This window comes from Haliotis rubra, unplaced genomic scaffold, assembly GCF_003918875.1.
Source record: "Haliotis rubra isolate DU_JTF1 unplaced genomic scaffold, ASM391887v1 Scf167, whole genome shotgun sequence".
NCBI lineage: Eukaryota > Metazoa > Mollusca > Gastropoda > Lepetellida > Haliotidae > Haliotis > Haliotis rubra.
In genome coordinates, this window is record NW_025765636.1 from 1,439,307 (window position 1) to 1,461,116 (window position 21,810).

Below are 21,810 nucleotides of genomic sequence, written 5' to 3' on the forward strand. Positions count from 1 at the left end.
AATACTATTTTCTGTGCCTGGTTTCTTCATTAATCATGAGTGTACGTGAACATATGTTTTAGGTGAAGACAACCCCTGCCAGGAATACGTATCATTCCCGGACTTGGAGAAGAGGGACGTCAATTATGAATTGTCAGTAGGAGAAAAACCCCTGAGTGATTTTCTTATTACCAGCTCCGGTATTTGGTTCGGTACGGACGGTTATGACATCGCCACTACTGCCCCTCCACAGAAAAGATGCGGTACTGTTTATCCAGTCTGGATAAGAGGTAATACCTTTACCCCTTGGTGAATGGTATACACATGTGTGATAACTTGAAGTTTGTCTCTGCACATAGAATTTTCGTGAACATCTCCATGTTTAAAGTGAAACCATAGTTTCTGTTTTACCTTGCACGTATGCTGTGGTGTCGATATTACATACGTCTTGCTGAATTGTGAAACCATTTCAGACCCGTTGCCAGAGAAGGGCGAGGAGACCACAGTTAGGGCATGTGTACGTATAGACGCAAACACTTGCCAGGTGAGCGTGAACATTCTTGTTCGGGACTGTGGGAATCTCCGTATCTACCAGCTAAAGAGTACCCTTGTTGAGCAGTCTGCCTACTGTGTAGGTAAGTGTGAATATTTTACAGTTTGTTCCCACTCTGTGTCTCTGTCGTACTCCACCTCCTTTTGTATTATTTGATATTCATATTATTCTATATTATTACTAAATAGCATATTAAGCAAAGCTTTATTTGTAACAAACCAGTTTCTGATGGAGTATACATCCTAAATTTCAGGTTTTGCAGACCCGACAAAACGTAAGTGATCTCATTTGTTTTGGGTTTTTTGCAATCCGTTACCCGTATATTATTGCCTTACCCAATATGATTATTAATTGCTTATGAATGTCATCTACACACTACACTTAAAATATGACGTTAGTTTGATGGCGGTCCAATCGCGATATGAATCCCATCTCAATCCGACCTTGATTAAGTTAGGATTGTTTCACATTTTGTAAACTATCCCATCGATTGGCACAGTGTTCGTACTCTGTTGATACTGTGCCCCTGGCCTTGCGGATTTCGTCTTTGCATGGTGTGTCCTAGTAGAGGTTCTGTGACACAAAGCATTATCCTGGAATGGTTGCCGTTGGCACTGGGGTTAGAATTTAAGAATGCCACCTTAAGACGTTGGGCTTGAACTAGGTCTGAAAGGATGTACTGGTACTGCAAAAGTCATAGCAATTTACATATTGTCCAGAAAGCAAGGACTGAGTGAGTGAACGATGACATGTGTCAACCAAGTCAGCGAGCTTGACTACCCGATCCCGTTAGTCGCCTCTTACGACAAGCTAGATAAATTCTAACCCGGATCTTCCTCGAGAAAGCAAGGACACCGTTCGAGTTCAAGACCCACATTTGCTTTCAAGCCGCCAAGCAGTGGCTGGTCGAAGAACTCGTTTCTCATATCCTGTGTGAAGCAGGGAATCCCTGACTGATGAGGCTGACTGGTCCATTGGATGTGAGGAACCTGAGTGCCTGCTGTAATCTCCAGATGTGTCTCCTTTGGTGCACCTACGACCGTTTGCAGTTTTCTGCATTTTTGGTGCATCTCCTGAAGGTCTACTGGCATTATGGGGGGAGCATTCGAACATCCCAGCATCTCTCACCCTCCATCCCCCTTTCTTTATAGTATTGTTTAGTTCAAGGCTTTCCTTCTCCAAGAAGCTGACGAGACCATCTGCCCAAATCGACCAGTTTTGTGATGTCATCTCGCTTACTTTCACGTCCTTTCCTGAAAATTCCGTCACATGAAGCCCAGGAGCATCATTTAGGCATGTTCTATCAATTGCAATTCAGAACAATACTATCCCAGGATTGGTCAGGTCGTATCGTTTCTCAACATCAATAAGGCTTTTTTAAACGTATTTTAGTAGAACAGGGGCTTCAAAATCATACGGTAGCACCTTAATACCTTAATAATATTGTTACTCTTCTCCTAGCCTTTCCAGCAGTAATGACGACAACACTGATAAGCTAGCTAGATATTCGCGAAGATGCTAGTGAACAGGTTAGAACTGGCTTTCAGCAACCCATTATTGTCTTGAGGCAACTAACGGGATAGGATGGACAGGCTCGCTGACTTGGTTGAAGCATGACTTGGTTGCATCCATATCGCAACTATCAATACAACAAATTCTCATAAGCAGCATATAACTGTTGACTGCTCTGTCGTTCAGAGAAAGTCATTTATCTGTAGATCACGTAAGATGATAAACATGAGTCAACAAACACAGTTATCTGTACAATACTAATCTATATCAAATGTGACAACAGCCTTGGTTGACAAAAGCCCAATTCACACTAGAACACAATGGTCCTACGATGGAAACCTGAATGGATCGTACTGGAATCGTGCTCAGATTGTTACAATGTACACGATCAACACGATTCCTGTACAACTAGTGCACGAAGCGTGCACAATCTTTGTACGAAATGAACACAACATGAACACGATCAGAACACAAACAACATAAACATGACGCGATGCTATATCGACGTCATCACAATAGGTGTACGAATTATGCAGGATTTTTCAAAAAAGTGTGACCAATCAGAACTCTTCCTTCCAAAATGACTCCTATTCACATTCGTGCTATGTGTATATAATGCAGTGGAAACAAGAAGACAAAGTCATCAATATCGCCCGCAATGGCAAAATTCTCTTCATGATTATATGTCTACGAGTTATGATTATGTCAAATATTTAGGTGTATATATAGAAAAGGGGAAGGAGAGCATTGAAAGGTTTGTAAAGTTCTGCTCCAGAGAGGAGCACCATCACCAATTTCAGTCTAAGTCGAACTTGTTGCCATAGAAACGCCAAAAATATTTTATTCAGAATTCCAAAACTACCAAAAGGCACCAGTACACCACCAGATCAATGTATGTGCCAAGTTTGGTGAAGAAATAGTGAACGCTTTTAGAGTTCTGCTCCGGAAAAGACAAATGTGGACGGACGGACGCACGCACGCACGCACGGACGGAGTCCATTTTAATACCCCCCCGCAAAACGCGTTGCGGGGGATAATGAGGGAACGGGCGTCAGTGTACATCAGGTTTCCAAGATGACAACTAAGAGAAGAATATTGGAGCTGGAGCTGGAACTAATTGATGTGGATTTGGAGATGATGGAGGTGGAGTAGTAGATGTGGGAGAGGAGGAGGATGTTGGATGAAGGGCCACCAAAGAAGAGACGAAAAAGAGGAGTAAGGACAGTGTTGGTTATACAGAGACCTCTGTATGGGAAGTATGAGATTCTTCTAGCGAAGCTGAACAATGGAGACCGGGTCAGCTATAAGAACCTCCTGAGGTTGGACAATGTTCTCTACCAAGAGTGGTCACTCGAGTCGGTCCTTACATCAAAAAGTAACATACTCCTTTCAGGAAAGCTTGAAGATTGCTATTACTCTTCGCTACCTCACTGCGGGGAAGAGCTACTTGGTCCTGGAATACTCCTTCAGAGTCGCCAAGAACACCACAGGAATCTTCGTGCCACAACTCTGCGAGGCCATCAGAAAAGTATACTCATCCGAAGTCATGCCTCCATGCATTACTCCTGAACAGTTGAAACTAATCGTTGACGGCTTCCTGGACAAATGGAACATGTCCTACGCTTGCGGAGCTCTGGATGGGAAACATGTGCGCATCAAGTGCCCGGGGAAGTCAGGGACGCTGTTCTACAACTTCAAGGGCTACTTCTCCAAGATGCTTTTGCTCTGGTGGACCATGACTACAGGTTCATTTATTTCGAATTGTGCCAGCTCGAATGGCCAGCTCTTCAAGCATTCTGACCTCGGAAAACTGTTGGTGAACAACCTGCACCTGAAAAACCTCCCGGTCACGAAGAATAAGTACCATACTTCATCAGTGGTGACGACGCCTTCCCCCAACGAACATGGCTGATGAAACCATACTCCAGACGTAGGATGAGCAGACAAGAACGTGTTTTCAACTATCGACTGTCACGGACACGAAGAATCGTCAATAACGCTTTCGGGATACTAGTACTGTCCTGCAAGTTAAAGTGCCTTCTCAGAATGCTGTGGCAACGTAGAGTTCTCACGTAGCAAAGAAAATCGATATATGCAGATAATATGGCCAATGTAACACTTTCATCTGTGTCCAAATTAATTATCCGCGAAGCGGGGGATATAGTATTAGGCTCCGTCTGTACGTAGGAATTGGAATATCTTAAGAACCATTGACTGGATTCTTTTCATATTTGGTACTTCGCTTTATCACAGTAACAAAAAGGTCTCGGTCAGGTTTGGTTACCTTGACCTTCATTTCAACGTCACAAGGGGACTGTAACGTTTTACCCTTGTCAGCAAGATATCTCAAGAACCGTTCTCTGGATTTTCTTCCTAGACTTTCAAGACTTCCCTTGAATGTTTTTCAATAAGCAATTTCTTTATTACTATTTTTGCATATTTCATACACCAAGACATTCATGTCAAGGTCAAAGTGAGTCTTGAAAATATTTGTGCGTTTGAACAACTACAGAGCAAGATATCAAGAGGGGTTGACTGGTCATGTTTTTGTTGACAAAAATTACGACCTTCACTTTCATTACTTTTTAAGTTTGATTTGATAAATATGTCACCTTAGTGACAATGCGTGTTAAAGGTTACATTTGCCATATTATGGTTACCTGTAGGTTACTGTCAGAATGTTCAGGAAGCTGGGATCTCCTCCTCCGGTGGACGTGGACTGCCCAACCTGACTTGTGTTGCTGGAGTGAGGTCGGCAGGAGGTGGTGGAGAATAAAAAAATGAGAAATTTCTTGATTGTGTTGTGTTTGTGGTGGAATCGTGTCCAGAATATGAAGCACGATAAACACAATCAATACACGATGCCTATACAATGACTACACGATCGCGATTTTGAAACGTTTAAAACAATTTTTAAATTTGAATAAACGTGATGTGCTAAGAACACGATCAACACAATCACTAGAACACAATCACAACACGATGCCTACCTTAAACATTCGTACAGCGATCGTGCTCTAGTGTGAATTGGGATTAAAATATCCTCTGATACAGACATCTAAATAAAGTATTACAAGGTAATTCATGGCGTATTTACAGCCGTACGTATTGGTTCGTGACAAATATGACATGAAAGGTCACGTGAGAGAATAGAGAGTGATATGCATAAACTGCTGTATCCAACAATATTATGGTCTGAGTAACGAAATGACAATATTTTCTACGTAAGTACATACATGACACGTTTTATGGATGAAATTTCTTTTTATTCTTTATAAGACGTTTCAGGTCTAATTCTTGCTCCTTCTACGCAGCTGAGAGTATCGTTTGTGGTGATGAAAATATCATAAACGTAGATAATAGTATCATCTATTTAGACCAAGGTATCATCTTCGTAGATATAAGTAACTTCTGTGGAGAAAAATTATCTTTTTCTTAGATGAAATAAACTTCTACGTGGGTATAAGTACTATACCATCTACGGAGATGAACTGGTTTTACTCTGGGGCACTTGTACGTTTCTGTATAAATCTACTCCACGAAACTGACACAGGTATATTGCAAACGATTCTCCTATTACAGCTGTTCCAGGTTTCAAAGTCAAGCCAACGGTTAAGATCGAGGATGTACTGGTTGGTACAGTAAGTGAACACAAGTTTAGATGTTTGTTTTCACCGTCGACATCCGAAGATTTACATTATCTGGTGTTGTGGTATGCTAATGTTAAATTGGTCCACACGTTCACTCCAAGGCAGTGGTCGAATCAGTTTACTGAGAATACGTCCCTGACAGAAGCCCTACTGAAAGCAAAACGTTTCGAATCACCAGGGTTTAATGTAAGTATGGTTACCTATTTGTATCTCACGTATAAACCTCATTTTAGATGCGTAATGACAACATAAGCTGGACCAAATAAGTTCCTCCAAAGGATCAAACTTATGCCTCACGCACCACACAAAATGACTGTATTACCCAAATTTACTAACGTCAGGAAATACTCGTTTCATCCGGCGGCCATATGAACAACGTTTGAAATGTACGTATCATCTGGCCGTCAGATTTACACACGTTTAAAGGGGTGTTATAATAAACCAACATTCAACTCTGCATTTACATGTATTTCACAGGTGTGTAAATCTCGCCATTGTTTTCATGTGTTTCCTAATATGTGTAACATATGTAAATGCTGTGATTGTAGGACATGCATTTCAATACCCTTGAAATCTCGTATGACCAGGGTTAGATTTGTCATATATTTAGTACATGCGTAAATGGTTGGAATTGGGTAAATATAGTGTTACATGATTAGCACTACTTTAACATGTATTTCAATGGTTCTGTAAGGTAACTGTCCCATTGGGTTCGTTAGCGCGTCCGACCACGCCATAATGTGCTGAGATAATTAGAAACACATGGTGAAGTGATACCCATGACTGAGCACCCACTAATGACGTGCGTGTCTTTCTTGCCATACACATGGTGTCTGTTTGACAGGTTCAAATATCGGGTCTATGGGCCAGAGCGATATGTATGTTAGGGAGTGTGTGTGTGTGGTGCGAGGGAGAGGGTGTGGCATGGGGTAGGCCTAGGGTGGGGTGGTGGCGGTGGGTTGTTGGGGTACTGATAAGTCTTTCTGACCAGTAGGTAACATCGTTTATACTTTTTTGTAATGGAAATTACATAACAGTTTATATAACTGACATTATTCAATCATTATTTATATTCCTCTTTTTAAATTATCAGTGTGCAGATCATGTCACTAACATAAAAACTGAAGGATATATGGTGACAACACGGGGTTCAATCTTAAATGTATTATAAATGTACCAATGTATATCCTTTAATAGTATCAAGGAATGATGGGGTACGCTCGTGGTTAAAGCGTTCGCCTGTCAAGTTTGATTCCCGACATTGGCACATTAAGACTGAAAATATATTATTTTGATATGAGGCAAAGATCTTAATTTCAATTGAAAAAAAGAGACGAAGTAATTTGGAAGATTCACAGACTAACAACATCTATATTGGGGCTGCATGTGCAGGAAGCATCTTCAATTATAAAATCACATTCCACAAACATCAGATAAAGGTTTAAATGACAAGCGTATTTATTGGCATCTTGCCAAGCTCTGTCCTCTCTGAATGCAGTATAACCAGAGTGCTGTGGTCACTACCTCAGCCATCCCATTACTTTACAGTATTTTCTTACAGACATATATATGGAAAATTAACTTTTACGGGTATGGAAAGAGTTGGGGGAAACACGTGCAAAGTATTGAGATTATCCTTCAGAAACATCAAATGTACAACAATCACTTATCATTATGTGCAACCAAAGCATTGCCAAAAGGCCATATTTCCAGACAGCATAACATCACCTTTGGCCGGAGTTCCAAATAATTTGAAACCGAAAGCCTGTCAGTTAACGCAAAGATAATAACCCTTGTGTTTTAAAATGATGCCTTAATCATAGTCACAATGAAGTGTAGGTCGCCATGCATTTTCTTGTCTGTCTCACAGTCCCTGAACCACATTATTTCCCTTACTGCTTAGTCTGTCTCACAGTCCCTGAACTACATTATTTCCCGTACTGCCAAGCCCTCTCTACAATGCTAAAGCATTTAATGAAGCAAGGCTAGATCTCCTCAGGTCCAGGGTCTGTTAACATCTGCAAGAAACCTTACTCACTTTGGGGGTCGGGTTACAAAGTAAACATATCTAACTGCCATGGCTGGCAGGACTGAATCTCGTGTCTCCCTGGGGCTCCTTTTCATTTTAAATAGGTTTGTTTGTCACTATCAAAATGATATATATTCAGACACGAAGCGAATACATGTATTTACCAAATAAAATTGTGAAGGAGCCTTTCTTCAAGCAGTGACTTAACGCCATACATAGCTAGACTTGCTTAGACTTCATATAAGGCATCATAGATATTTCACAAACCCTAAGCCTCATTAGCTTATTGCCTCACCACTTGCGAATTAAGCGTTGGCAGATGTAAATGTTACTGGAGATGTTGGTCCCGACAGCTGTGGGTGTTTGGTATGGCACTCCATAACCCGAACCCTGCAGTGAGTTTTCCTAGAGACAGAAGTGGAATAATATCGTTCTGTGACTGTGATACAGACTGGGACAAGATAAGGAAAACCAAAATTTGGGACAACAAACCATTGTTTGGGTGTTTTAATTGCAAATATGATTCAAATAGCTTAACCTAGATTTCGATATCCTCCGAATGTACATTTGGTGGAAAATATACATTCATCCCGAGACAAGGACGAATGTTTGTATATAATTCAATAATAGTAACAGCACTAGTATCCATTTTGTCTTTTGTCTTCTACCCGTCAGAACTAGATTAACAACTAGTCTCTGATATGAACATATTTTACAGAAAAAAAGTTCATAGTATAAAACAATATATAATATAATGAAAAGGAGCCCTGAGACTTTCTCCCGAAGCTGTGGAAATCTAGACTTGCCACATTTTGTAGACTTGCGTGGGCTTGGATATATTTGCTTCAGGGTCTGTATGACAGACGACGTCCCAACATACGCTCAATCACATGTGTCTCCAGGTCACGGAGAATCAGTGGTTAGAGGCCCGTATTGCAATTCTCGTGCGTTTACCAGGCGCGTAGCAAGCCATATTTTTCGTGTAAGCCCTAAGAGCTGCAAAGATTTATATTATAGGTGGTATTGAGGGCTTGCCCAACTTTCATTTTTTATGAGACTTGAAGAGTTATCGTTTGACGATTTCAATAGCTTCAAAATAATGTCGAAATTGAAATGTGATTTCCTCATATACAAATATGTTTGGACATAGTTTACACATGTCTGCTGCATTGATACAATACCATACATAGAGTATTTGGTGTTTTTTCTAAAATAAATGATAAACAAATGAAAAATAAACAACTGCATTTCAGTGAGGATTCACATGTAATCATGACTGTAACACAATCATCACTGAAAGTTATGATGTGAAGAATAACCTGTTTACTGTAACACAATCATCACTGAAAGTTATGATGTGAAGAATAACCTGTTTACTGTACATGGTAATGCTTTAATCAAAGAATACTGTAGTCAGTACGATTCGTAGAGGAATTTCCACTTTTTAAATGGAACGTGTTTGTACATGTATTTTTTGGCAAAATTAGAAGAAAACTTATTTTTTAGGAAATATCATGTGTAAGCTCGAGCTGTTTTTTATAATGGTAGCTACGCCCCTGTTTGCGTATGTGTTGTTGACGCGGCATTGACGCCTTGTAACATCACTGTTTGATTATGATTCACAAAAATATGCCCATGATATGGTTGGAATCGTGCCACGATTAGCACATATTTATCATGAAAACAGGTTTTTATGTAGGTGGCTTGAAACTCGTTTTTACAACTCGGTTTTTTTTTAACAAAGGCCTATAGGTTCGATCACAATACATTTCGTTTTACAGCTTCTTTTTTCTTAACATGCTCATGTCAAAACTGATTTAAATTCTAATCGCAGATTAAAGAATAACCAATAAATTGTATGCCAAATTATCGTTACCATGACAACCCTGTGATATTTCACCTTATGTAAGAGAGTAATGCAGATGATACTGTCGGCCTTAAATTTTGATAAGTTCGCTATCAATAAACACTGGGTATTTATACAATTATATGTGTGATCAAAGGCCATATGATAGATTATGTGGTCTCTGGTGTAATTGAGGAGAACTTGTGCTAGTTTTCCCGATAATCTGAACACATGTATGTACCGTGAAACCGGCAGATACCGTTAGAAGAAAGTGTTTGCCCTACCTGTAACAACGATGTCCCGTGGGATATAATGTGGGGATGAATGACATGTACTTTTATCTTGGCCCGTTTATGATGATACGTACTGCGATCTTTCACAATAATCCCTCTGGCTATCAGATTGAAGGTACGTTTTAAACATAACCGGTATTTCTATTATTGTATAAAGTTCTTCGAACGTTCTCCATATACGTCCGTCATATACATCGCGCACTACCCTTTTCTCTTTTGATCTTCTCAGACGACTATTACAAGTTCGAAGAATCCTGGTCAAAGTAGAAACGTCTTAAGACTATTCCCTACAATTCTGTAACTTACTCATTGTACCCTAAATGGGTAGAGCTTTCGTTCGGGGGAATATCAGAAGGACAATGATACAGTTATTTCCAATGTTGTAGAAAGATCTCCACTTACTTAGGAAAACACTGAGACATTATATTCATGTCGGAATGATATTTTCAGCCCCTGTCAGATCAGAACTTGAACATGCGATGTCCGCGTCTGTGTCAGACTAAAGGCCTATAAGATGTTTAGCAACACCTGGGCGTAACAGCCATAGATCTTCTCCAAACAAGGGAATATACATCTTGTGAGAATGACTTCTTCGACAGGGAAATTTACAGCAATGCGACATCACAATTACTTACGTGATATTAACTCGCAATCTGAGTTATGGATCGTCAATTTAAACAGGACAATATAGACGAATTTCACAAAAGGCACGAAGATCCAACATGCCTATGATATATACTCAGAGAACGCACCCGCCTGTGCTATCCGGTCATAATCGCTACTCGATAAAAACAATTTTTCATTTCATGTCTCATCGAATTTGATATGACATTGTTTCTTATTGTATACTTTTGCGTTAGTGAAACAAACTTTAAAGTTTATGTATGGCGTTATTACAGCAAAGGCTGAGCGAATGGAGAAATAACATTGTTCAGGCACTGTGAGACTATTAAGAAGGTCACATGCAGTGCAATAATATTCCAATTATGTACTGCAAAAACATATTTTACAGTAGATGCGCGAGCTGAACAGACTTAAGAAATTACGAGTTGGTTCCTGTAGCATATTTAGCTGTGCTCCAAGAGAGACAAAGTGCTATTCTTTTGGGGCAGCTAGGGTCACTTGCGAGGACAATGGGGCAACGCATCGCCCTTTGTTCACCACTGAACCTTTCAATCCCTCGAAACATGCACCTCACAAGATTTGCCAACACCACAGACAAGACGTAACTGATACTGGTAGCAAGAGCGAGTGCAGCTTAATAAGGCGTGTTAGCTTGGGTAATACCGCTTCCTTTGCCAGGCTCTTTGGTGATAAGAATATTGAGGTCATGTGAACGTTGATTTCAAACGTACTATAATGTGTGAAAGTGAAATTACATGAGCCAAGTAATTCACATGATGGAAACATATGATCATCTTGCTTGAGCACAGGTAACATGATGGTGTATGAACCGTTCATATACATACCCCTGAAATCCGGTATGATACATAAATATCTAAGGTGTGTAAACATTTGCAAATTTGAAAATTTACATGTGTTTCCCCACCTAAGTAAATTCACATGTTTCCAACCCGAGTAAACTTAGAACGAGATCGGAAATTTCAGCACCCATTGAAATTCAAAGGAATGCATTGGAAATACTGTATGATCATGTATTTACCGGGGTATCTGTTTTGCAATTCATATTTGGAAATCCCTGACAATCCGGTCAGGGCATACATGAACGAGGTGCTTGTGCATACGAAAATGTACGATGAGCATATGTTTCAAAGGTATAGATTCATATGAAATATATGCCCGAAGTTAGGAAATATCTGAAAACATACGTAAATCCGGTCATGGCATGTATTTCCTACTGTATTTACGTTTATTTCAATGGTTTACTATCCGGTTTTTGGTGCTGTGCATTCATAATGTATTGTACTGTGAAACATTTCGAGTCGGGGGTCATCTCAAAAAATTATTTTTCTAAATCTTTAATCTTCGCAAAGACACGAGGGCCTGTGCTGTGTGGTCCATCCTTAAGGTAATACACCCATAATGCACTGGATCAGGGCAGGGTGACATTAAGCACAACAAAGTGAGCTGATCAATGGTTAGCTGACACTCAATGAGACAGCCTAGTCATGATTGCATCAGCATTACTGGAAGTGTTGATTATACGCATTTATAACAGCTAACCTGAAGCAGGTATACCGAAGAGGAAGGTGGGTTTTTAAAAAGGTGATCATAATGTTAAATATTGGGAGCCCTTACACAGTACAAAGACAGCGTCCAGGCACATAAATCTTGTATTTCATTATCGGCAGTCAGCAGAGTTATGATCACCATTTAAAACCACCTTACTTATCCCTATACAATGCCTTCCCAAGCGGGCTGATGTGTTAGTAGCTTGCACCTGTGAGTGAGCCATACCTGACAAGCGCTCATGACGGGAACGCCGTTGCTTGGCTGAGTCATACCTTGGCAACCGCGCTCATATAGGAACGCCGTTGTTAGGCTGGTGTTTACCTTGGTAACAGCGCCCCAGAATGCAGTGTTTTCAATTACGAGGAAGCAGTTCAGCGTTATTCTCGTATTATTTCTTTGGTTTTGGAAAGGAATGCTTGTCGGGCTTGTTTTCTGCCCTTGTTCTATGAGTTTTTTTCTCTTCTTCGCTGATGCCCATGGTTTTACGAGTCCTGGTTCGAATTTTTTGTTTCATCTTGTCGTATTTGGCGTGTTCAGACGGCACTTGCCTTAACTCTTCCTCGGATATCTTACTATCAGATAGGGCTGTGGAGATATGACCCTGGATAGTGTTCAACTTCGCCTTGGCCAGAACGCGAGTGTCGTTGTGTTTCAATGCTTTACATGACAACCGGCGTGAAATGAATTTAAGAGCTATTCCCACCAATCCCGAGGCCCCAGCCGCTATTTCAATGCCGAGCACAACGGGTGCGGCGATGATAGTTGACAATAAACCGAGTCAACGTCAAGTTCCATGCTCATGCCGTCAATAGCATTCACGGCTCTGTGATATCTTTGGTGGAATCCTAGTCGTGAGTCAAGTTCCGTTACCAGTTGGTGTTTGATGTCATTGATTTGTCGCAAACGAAATTTGCCAGGGGTTTCCAGTGTTCTAGCTACTTCGTCCATGGCAGGGTACAATCTCATTTTATATACTATATACTATTATAACTTTCGAGGTACATTCGAAGTGGAAAAATATCGAACAACATTTGAAGTGTATTCTAACTGCATTCTAAATATTTTTACTGCATTCTAAGTATTCTGTACGTGTTCGAGGGAGAATCGAAAAGGCAAGCCACTTCAAACCCTGCAAGAATGTCCCGAATGCGCCTCAAATGTATTTCGATTGCTTGTGGAATTTAGGTGGAATAGTCTTTAAAAGTATCGGAGTATTTCGATTGCACTTGGAATACAGCTAGAATGTGCATCGAACAGACATCGAATACAGTCAGAACGTCACGAATGCTCTTCAAATGTGCCCTGACGTCATCAGACCACCGCCGAATCGCATGAAAATGTAGCCACCTGTCACTGAAACTTCAGATATCACTCACATCTTCAAGCTGCGCAAGTTGTCTCCAGCCTCCTGGCACCACGTTGTGCTACATCTCCCTCATCCACCATACCATTGTGGAGATTAGGATAACGATTCCTCATCACGTTGTGCAGGCAGACACAGCATTCAATGATGTCCTTCACAACGGAAGGCATTGGCAGCATGGTGGGGAGGAGGATTTTCCAACTGTATTTGGGCCATGATTCCAAATGTATTTTCGACTACCCGTCGGTCCCTGCTAACCCTGTAGTTGTAGATTCTCTCGTCTCTCTGGAGAGTCCTATGACCATACGGTTTCATGAAGAAGGCCCTTATTCCAAAGGCATCATCTCCCAGAATATAGCATGGCATACGCTCGTCATCTTGGGGTAAGGGGAACGGATCAGGACACCCCATGCTCCAGTCTTCGAGGCAATCCTTGAGCTCGCACTCATTGAACTTCTGAGCATCAGACATACTTCCGTAAGCACCAACGTCCACCCACCGGAACTTGTAATTTCCATCCACAAGGGCCATGAGGACCACAGAGAAGAAGCCCTAGTAGTTGTGGTACAATGAGCCGCTCTTGGCAGGTTTCCTAATGGCCACATGTTTGACATCTAAAGCTCCTACGGCATGAGGAATATTCCACCTGTTTCTGAATACCTCTGCAATGGGTGCCCATTCTTCTGGAGTGGTAGGGCACATGATAACCTCATCCTTGTATTCCTCCATAATGACCATACATACTTCTGAGATGATCAGGCTGATTGTGTTCCTTGCCACGCGGAAGCTGTATATGATGCTGGGGTACCTATCACCCGAAGCCAGGAACCACTGGTCTCCTCCACATCTCTTTCAATCAGGGCTTGCTGGATGACAGCAATCTGAGGCAACGCAACATCGTCCAGGGGGTCCATACTGTATAGGAGTTGGGCAGAGATTGATGAATAGTCCAGATTCAACAGGTTTTTATACCCCATCGTGGAACATTCCAGCATCATTCTTGATGCATTTCGGACATTCGTGTTACATTCTAAGTGCATTTGAAGGACCAGTTTCACCGGTATTCGTGGGTGGTGTGACGTGACTCACGTTGATATCGGGGTTGACGCCCAACTTTTGATCGCTGGTCGCTATGATGATTTCGTTGTTATAGCCCACCACTTTATGGATCCTCAGTTGCATGTCGCTCAGGGGCCCTGTACAACCCCATGCCGAACACGTAGTCGACTTCACACCATCTTGCAAAGTGTCTTGGTAACACTTGATGGCTGTCGGTAAATCCACCGGAGACGCGATGGCATCATTGACGTTCGCCGCGAATTGTTTCTGCACATCGTACGCCGTTCCCTTACCGATGATACCGGAAAGCATTTGTGCCTGTGCGCTTAGCATGGCCCACACGTACATTTGAATCGAATCGTTCAAGCGTATGGTACCCGCGTGAGAAAACCGCTTCGATGTTTTTTTTAAATCATTTGCATCCGCTCCAGGGTCGGTTTGTTTGATGTACGAAACATGAATTTGGTCGTTCGTCGTGAGGCCCGTAAACGTATGGTACCCGGGTACGTACTCACCACCCGTATAAGCGATTCTAAATGTTTTGGCTTTATAGAAATAAGTGTATAGTTTACCGAGACCGTGGTTCACACCGGGAAGGCGAAAGTCTTTATTCGTGAGAATCATAAATTCCCCGCAAATACGTTCGTACGCACGCTGATCATACGGGTTATCTATCATACTCCACGCTGTATCTTGTGGAAGAGGTGCACCTATTTTCTTCAAAATTCGTCTCGTCTGATAATAAACATGCAACAAGGTGACTGCCTTACTCAGTTTGTCTGTTCTATAGTCGAGTATCACACCCGATCCCGTCGTCACACACCATAAGGCGAAATTGAGTTGGTTTTGCCAAAACTGCATCAGGTTATTGTTCCAGTTTACCACCACCTGAGAATTATTATTATTATTATTATTATAGGATATTTATATAGCGCACATACCCATGCAACCATTGCTTGCTCAAGGCGCTGGTATTTGTTTCCCTCGATCATTGGATGTCAATCTCAACGTCACATCGTGTTATCAATCTCAACTCCCTGGGGAGTATACAACTCTTGCTGCCACTAGGCGCACCGAGTTTATTGTGGCTCTCTCATCCTTACGAGGTACCCAATTCACAGCTAGGTGGACTGGGACACATAGTCACAGTACTTTTCCAAGTTCACTGCACCTTGCTGTACCCGCAACTAGGTGTTTGCACGTATTCATGTGGCCACCATCTGGTCATATACCAACAGATTCATGGGTTCTTTAAAGTGCACAGGGTTGTATACTGTACACTAGGGGTTGTGACAACCCGGAAAGAGTCTGCACACAAAGTTGACTCCAAGGTTTTACACCCGGTCACAGGTGGGCTCGATCCCGACATCTTCAACCTCGATGGATCACTAGCCTGGCGCTTTAGCCAGTGCGCCCACCGAGCATTACTGACGGTCACAATATAGTTTTCGAAAATATCGATAAAATTCGTTTTAAAATGCGTTCCATCCACATCCACCATGATTTCTTTTGTCGCTAGCACGTCACTCATGTTGAATGTATATTGTAGTGTCTTGTATATATGTAACATGTTCGTCACGCTCCCGGGAATCTGAATGGTGAGTCCATTCAACTACTTCAAGCAATCGATAACACATCGGGACAACTTGAAGTCGCTCTAAGGTATTACTCGCGATGGTCAAATATCAATCAATATAAAGGTAACAACAGGCTATTCATAGATGGAAATCGCCACGATTTGTGCGACAGTTCTTACAGCGTTTGTATGCTACACGATGAAATTTTCAAACCCATTGGAGCCAATTTCAAACTTAACGAGTCGAATGGAACGCTGACGTTAATGGCTGGGGAAAAACCCATCAGAGTCGGTAAAGCCTTGTTGAGAACCCTCGGGTTGCCATCGAACGAAATACGACCCTGAGACACCGTAACGGGTTCAAGATTACCGAGCCTCATTGTCTGTCACGAGATGTTCATTCATCTCATCGGGTAAACACGACCGATAATATTCAAGGCGAACGCCCTTCGATTCTACTGAGAGCCATGGTGGTCAAACACGAAAAGTGCAACATCGGTCGAAAGGAATCGTTCCCGTTGTTACAGTATCCATTTTAGATAAAACATAAACATGTGTCTATGGGATATATAAGCTTGATGCTGCACATCAAATCATGAATGCTTCTGGTCCCGGAATACAGCGCCTGAGAAAATGTCCTACTGTCGCGATCTCCGATTTCGGGGACACACGAGGATTCGATGAAGGCAAGTTAGACGCCTTAGAATTAAGAAACAATACTTACAGGTGAACAGAAGTGAGCGGTGGTGGTGGTGGAAACCTAGGTTGTATTTAACAAGAAATTATGAATGGCCAGACTCGTGGGTCCAAGTTATACCAGGCTCTACACTTATTATTGAAGTTTTTCTTGGAGATGCCCCTGCAGAAGATGTGAAACTTATGATTGGGTTAAAAATAAGCTGGCATGATCACCACCAAAATAAACGTTGTCGTATTTATATACAACCAGGAAAAGTCCCCTCCGCAAGCCTCGAGAGGGTCATGTTTTTTATTCAAAATGAACAGACTGAAATTTTACTCCATCTTTTTTATTTATCCGAGCATATGTACCTCATCAGCTTTAAGTATATTCATCAAAGATTGACGGAGGACAAAGCTTATTTACTAACTTATATTATTCTTGAGATGGGATTGTATACGGCCATAGTCGAAGTCACTCAACCATTCGAAAACCATGGATGGTTTTCGTTTGTGACAAATCAGCGAGATTAGATGTCAACTGGAACAAGAACGTGGCGTGCGACTAGGATTGTATAAAAAAGTACCATAGAGCAACGAATGCTCTGGTGGGCATAGACACCACACTTGTGGCAACCAGCTTGGGACTCGGTGCTGCCGGCGTCGGTCATCGTGGCCCCACCTGTCATCCTCAGGTTAGAAATAGCAGCCGGGGTATCGGGGCTGGTGGGAGTGGCTATTAAATTCATTTCACGTCGGCTGCAACGTAAAGCGCTGAAGCAAGAGGAGATCAGGGTTCTAGCCGTAGCCAAGCAGAACACAATCGATGATCACATATCAAAAGCGCTGATGGACAGTAAAATCTCCGAGGAAGAGTTCCGTCTAGCAGAACAAAATACCACAGAATGAAACAGGGGATTCGAACCAAGACTCGTAATGATGCACTGGCATCAGCGAAGAGGAGAAAAAAGTTCACCGAACAAAGGCCTCATGAAAGATTAACGTTGAACTGGTTTGTAGATATCAACATAACATAGAAAGATAGAAAGGTTGATAAATTAACAAAAGTCCCCGGCAACCACAATCCCCTAGGGAGAAATTATCGAAAGATTGATGGTGTTGCGCAACTTCTCCCTAGGGGATTGCATCGCCTTTAGAGTGCCCCTACTCAGAAAGACCCTTCTCAGGATCCAACTGATGTGCTCTTGATTCCTTGCTTCAGTTTGAATCGAAAGGTGCAAGGAATCCACAGAGGCATTGGTGGGATACGATCGCACATTGCAGAGCTGCGCAACTTCACATCATAAGACTGCACTACACAACCGATTGCACTACTAGGGACCTGAAGAATGAGTGTTTAAAAACTTAATGCCTATGCTGAGAATTGCATCATCCTCCTAAGCTGGGCTCCGTCTATATTATCGCAAAAGGAGCCTGGAACCAGTTTATGACGTCATTCCACTTCCGCTTCAAAGTTTGAAAATGAGGTCGCTCGCTTCGAAAACGTTTGTTGGCTTTTTACCTTGAGTACAGGTCTAATAATATACAAACACTATGCTCGTAGGTAGACTCAACAACGCTGAAAATCTTTTTAGAAGCCACAATCCATTATTTTAGAACCGTCTTTCATCAGCTTTGAAGGCGTATGAGCTATTTATAGCTTTAATGCACAATTATTGGTAGAGCGAGTCTGCTAGTGTAAGGGGAATATGTGGGACAGAGTTTGGGCGTTCGAATCCTTCCCGTTGCTGAAGGAAAAAATTAATTTTTTCATTCAATCCACCTAAATTGAGGTCTGATCCGCATAGGATGAACCAACGTTCAGCATTTTGATGAAGCCTTATTTTTAAAAATACTTCAAATAAAAGATACATCCAACGATGGTCCGCCATCAAACACCAGTTTTTCACCATCGATGGGAGCCTGATTTAGACATAAATAACTCTATAGAACATAACTGCTGCAGGAACCCCATCCTAATACTACTGAGGTTCATGAAAAATTCAAGCTGTTCATACTGTTCTATTGCAAAACCGGTGTGTTTTACCTTGATTGTCACCTCATCATTCTTTTACGCAATTATGTTCATTGCCGAGCAAACGAAAGCATACACCATTGTTTGAAGGGTCGCAAAAATGATTTTCTTGGTGGACGTGAAACGCATAACATCAGACTTACGGCATATGCTATTTAAAGGTACAATGTGCAGTCAAGGCATCTTATGGACAAGGCTTTCCTCCTGGGCAGAGTGAAATGAGCGATTCCAAATATATTGGCATTGTGGTATGTATACAAGATCAAGCATGGTAGCCTACAATTAGCATTTGAAATCATTTCAAGATTAAGGGGCACTAAGTCCAACATTCGTTGTTACAAAAATATCATAGTATCAAATGTAGAGTCACAGAGTCATCTCAAAATGTGAACAACTCATCTTGCATAAGGACAGATTAGGGACATGAGTGCATCAGTTGTTTAAGGCACCACAACTGTGTATGGCAGCTGCGTTTGAAGGTAAACTAATCCTGTGATTAGGATTTCGAATTTGGGAGCACCATACGCGCGTTGGTGGGTTTCACCAAAAATAAAGCCTATATGACCTGGACCATCCCGAATCTGGATTATAGAACATATGTTATATATATGAAATACATTGTAGTCATTTTAGGGAGACAGACAACACTTAAGTCATTGCCATAAACGACACATTAAACAGAGTATCAAGTTTGTCCTGCGAAACATTACATTTTGGGATCCAATTATATCAATAACTGGTCTATCTGTCTTTTGGAATTGAACGAAAAAGCTTTATGATAATAACCGCTGAAACGCATTATATATCGTCATTTATGAACAACAGCTGCAATATTGTATAACAGATCCAGACCCCCTCTGTAACAGTAAAAGAAGGTGAGGATGTTATCGTGGAACTTGGACTGTCCACACCGTTTGGTTGCGGAATTGAAAAGGACTGTTCACTCCTTGTAAACGTCATGGTGGAGAGTGAAAACAGTAGGTGCGACCCATCAGCTATGGTTCATTCTCAGTGTGGACTGCGAATAAGGAGAAGGAACTGGCAAGACACTCACTCGCTTAGTGTCACAGGAAAACCAACTCCAGGCTACAGCCCTCAGACTGCCGTGTCAAAACTACGTCTTCGGGTTGCGGCGTATTTCATTCCTCATCCCTTCTGGTCTACGTTTGATGTTGGCGAAGTAGCGGTAAGTGCATTTCATACTGGGATATCAATTGCTATAAACGTAAGTCTCGGAATTACCAATGTGCAGTATTACCTGAAACTGTTAATTTTTCATTATGGGAAGTTTTGCAATATTTTTTAGCCATTTGTGACATGATATTTACTTCTTTTTATTGATTACCATTGTTGAAACATTTTCAGGTACTAATTGTGAAAGACACTAGAATCTTCAAAAACAAGGTTTGCTACGCGTATACTGATCCGCATATGAGGACAATTGATGGAAGGTACATTGTCATAATCAGGAGTGAGTTATTAAGTTTAGTTTTACGCCGTTTCAGCAATATTCCAGCAATGCCACGGCGGGGGACACAGAAATAGGCTTCACACATTGTACCCACGTGGAGAATCGAACCTGGATCTTCGGCGTGACTAGCGAACGCTTTAACCACAAGGCTATCTCTAGGCTCTAAGGATCTAAGACAGGTGGGGGCGGTGGGATAGCCTAGTGGTTAAAGCGTTGGCTCGTCAAGCCAAAGACACGGGTTCTACTCCCCACATGGGTACACTGTGTGAAGCCCATTTCCGGAATATTCCGAAAAGCGGCGTAAAACCATACTCACTCACTCACTCACTCGCCCACTCGGTCTAAGACAGGTTTAAATACCTTTCGTCACCGAGTTTCAAATGTACAATATAGGTGATGGAAATGAGTGCAATGTTCTTGACTTAGTCAGAATGCAAGTTGGTCCTATCTAAGATACACATTATTCAATGTTAGTGTTTACGTTGTATCCAGGTAATAGTATTTCTACGTTCAGGGTTACGGGCATCCAACTTTTCTTTTCCACCGCTGACGTTTATTAGAGACACGTACCACAGCTCAGTTTGATACATTTGCTTCACGATATATACTGAGTCAAAAAAGAAACTTCACATTCTTTCCTCAGGGCACTATAAAAGAACAAGAGATGGTAAGATGGTTAAATTTTAATTATTTCATTGCTGAGATCTGTGTGATGTACTCGACACACTGACAGTGCCATAGTCAGTTCCATTAGGCTACACCGCCGTTCCAAAACATGGGTATACAGAATGTCAAGTCACAAGAATAAAAATGCGAAATTTCTCAGTTCAATATCGTGTATGGCCGCCCCGCGCATTCACCACTGCCAAACACCATCTCCTCATCGACTGCCTGATGCTTGTGAACACGTGGTTGGGGATTCTGCGCCATTGTTCTTGCAAGGCAGCGCCAGGTTCCTGCAAATTCTGAGGTTGGTTCCTAAGACCACGAAGCCTTCTCCAGAGTGCATCCCAAACGTGCTCTATTGGATTAAGGTCAGGGGACTTCGATGGCCAGTCCATGACGTTGATTCCAGCGTTTTGAAGGAAATTTCGTGTCAACATCGCGGTATGCGGCCGAGCATTATCATGCTGCTGGAACTGTAGACCTGGGCCATGAGCCGCCATGAAAGGAACGAGTTCAGGGGTGAGCACCTGGTCGCGGTAAGCAGCAGCTGTGAGGTTTCCACGGATGATCAGAAGTCGGGAACGGTTGTTCCCACAGAAAGCACCCCACACCATGCAACTTCCGCCCCCGAATCTGTCGACTTCCTGTACACAACATTGGGCATACCGTTCACGACGTCGTCTCCAGACTCTATGCCTGCCGTCCGCGAATCTGAGGGTAAACCTGGATTCATCGCTAAAAACGACTCGATTCCAGTCTCGCTGGGTCCATCGGAGGTGACGTTGGGCCCACAGCAGACGTTGACGTTGATGAAACGGCGTCAATATTGGCCCACGATATGGACTTCGAGAATGAAGATTGGCAGCCCGCAACCGATTTCGAATGGTCTGTGAGGACAGTCGACCTC

General features: G+C 42.0%; 1 protein-coding gene across 1 annotated transcript; it reads right to left on the bottom strand.

The window, feature by feature from the left end:
* Positions 1-13,559: 13,559 nt before the first annotated feature.
* On the bottom strand, positions 13,560-14,789 carry LOC124272163. Its single transcript, XM_046707301.1, has 2 exons — positions 14,508-14,789; positions 13,560-13,970 (listed from the first exon to the last, which is right to left on the bottom strand). Exons 1-2 carry the CDS (start codon positions 14,787-14,789, stop codon positions 13,560-13,562), a joined length of 693 nt encoding a protein of 230 aa, XP_046563257.1.
* Positions 14,790-21,810: the final 7,021 nt, after the last annotated feature.

What these genes read in the sequence shown, in the direction of transcription:
- LOC124272163 (XM_046707301.1), bottom strand. Translation starts at nt 14,789, where the DNA reads ATGCTTTCCGGTATCATCGGTAAGGGAACGGCGTACGATGTGCAGAAA. An exon ending in GCGTCAACCCCGATATCAAC is followed by an intron (nt 13,971 to 14,507) that starts GTGAGTCACGTC and finishes CACAACTACTAG; the next exon opens with GGCTTCTTCTCTGTGGTCCT.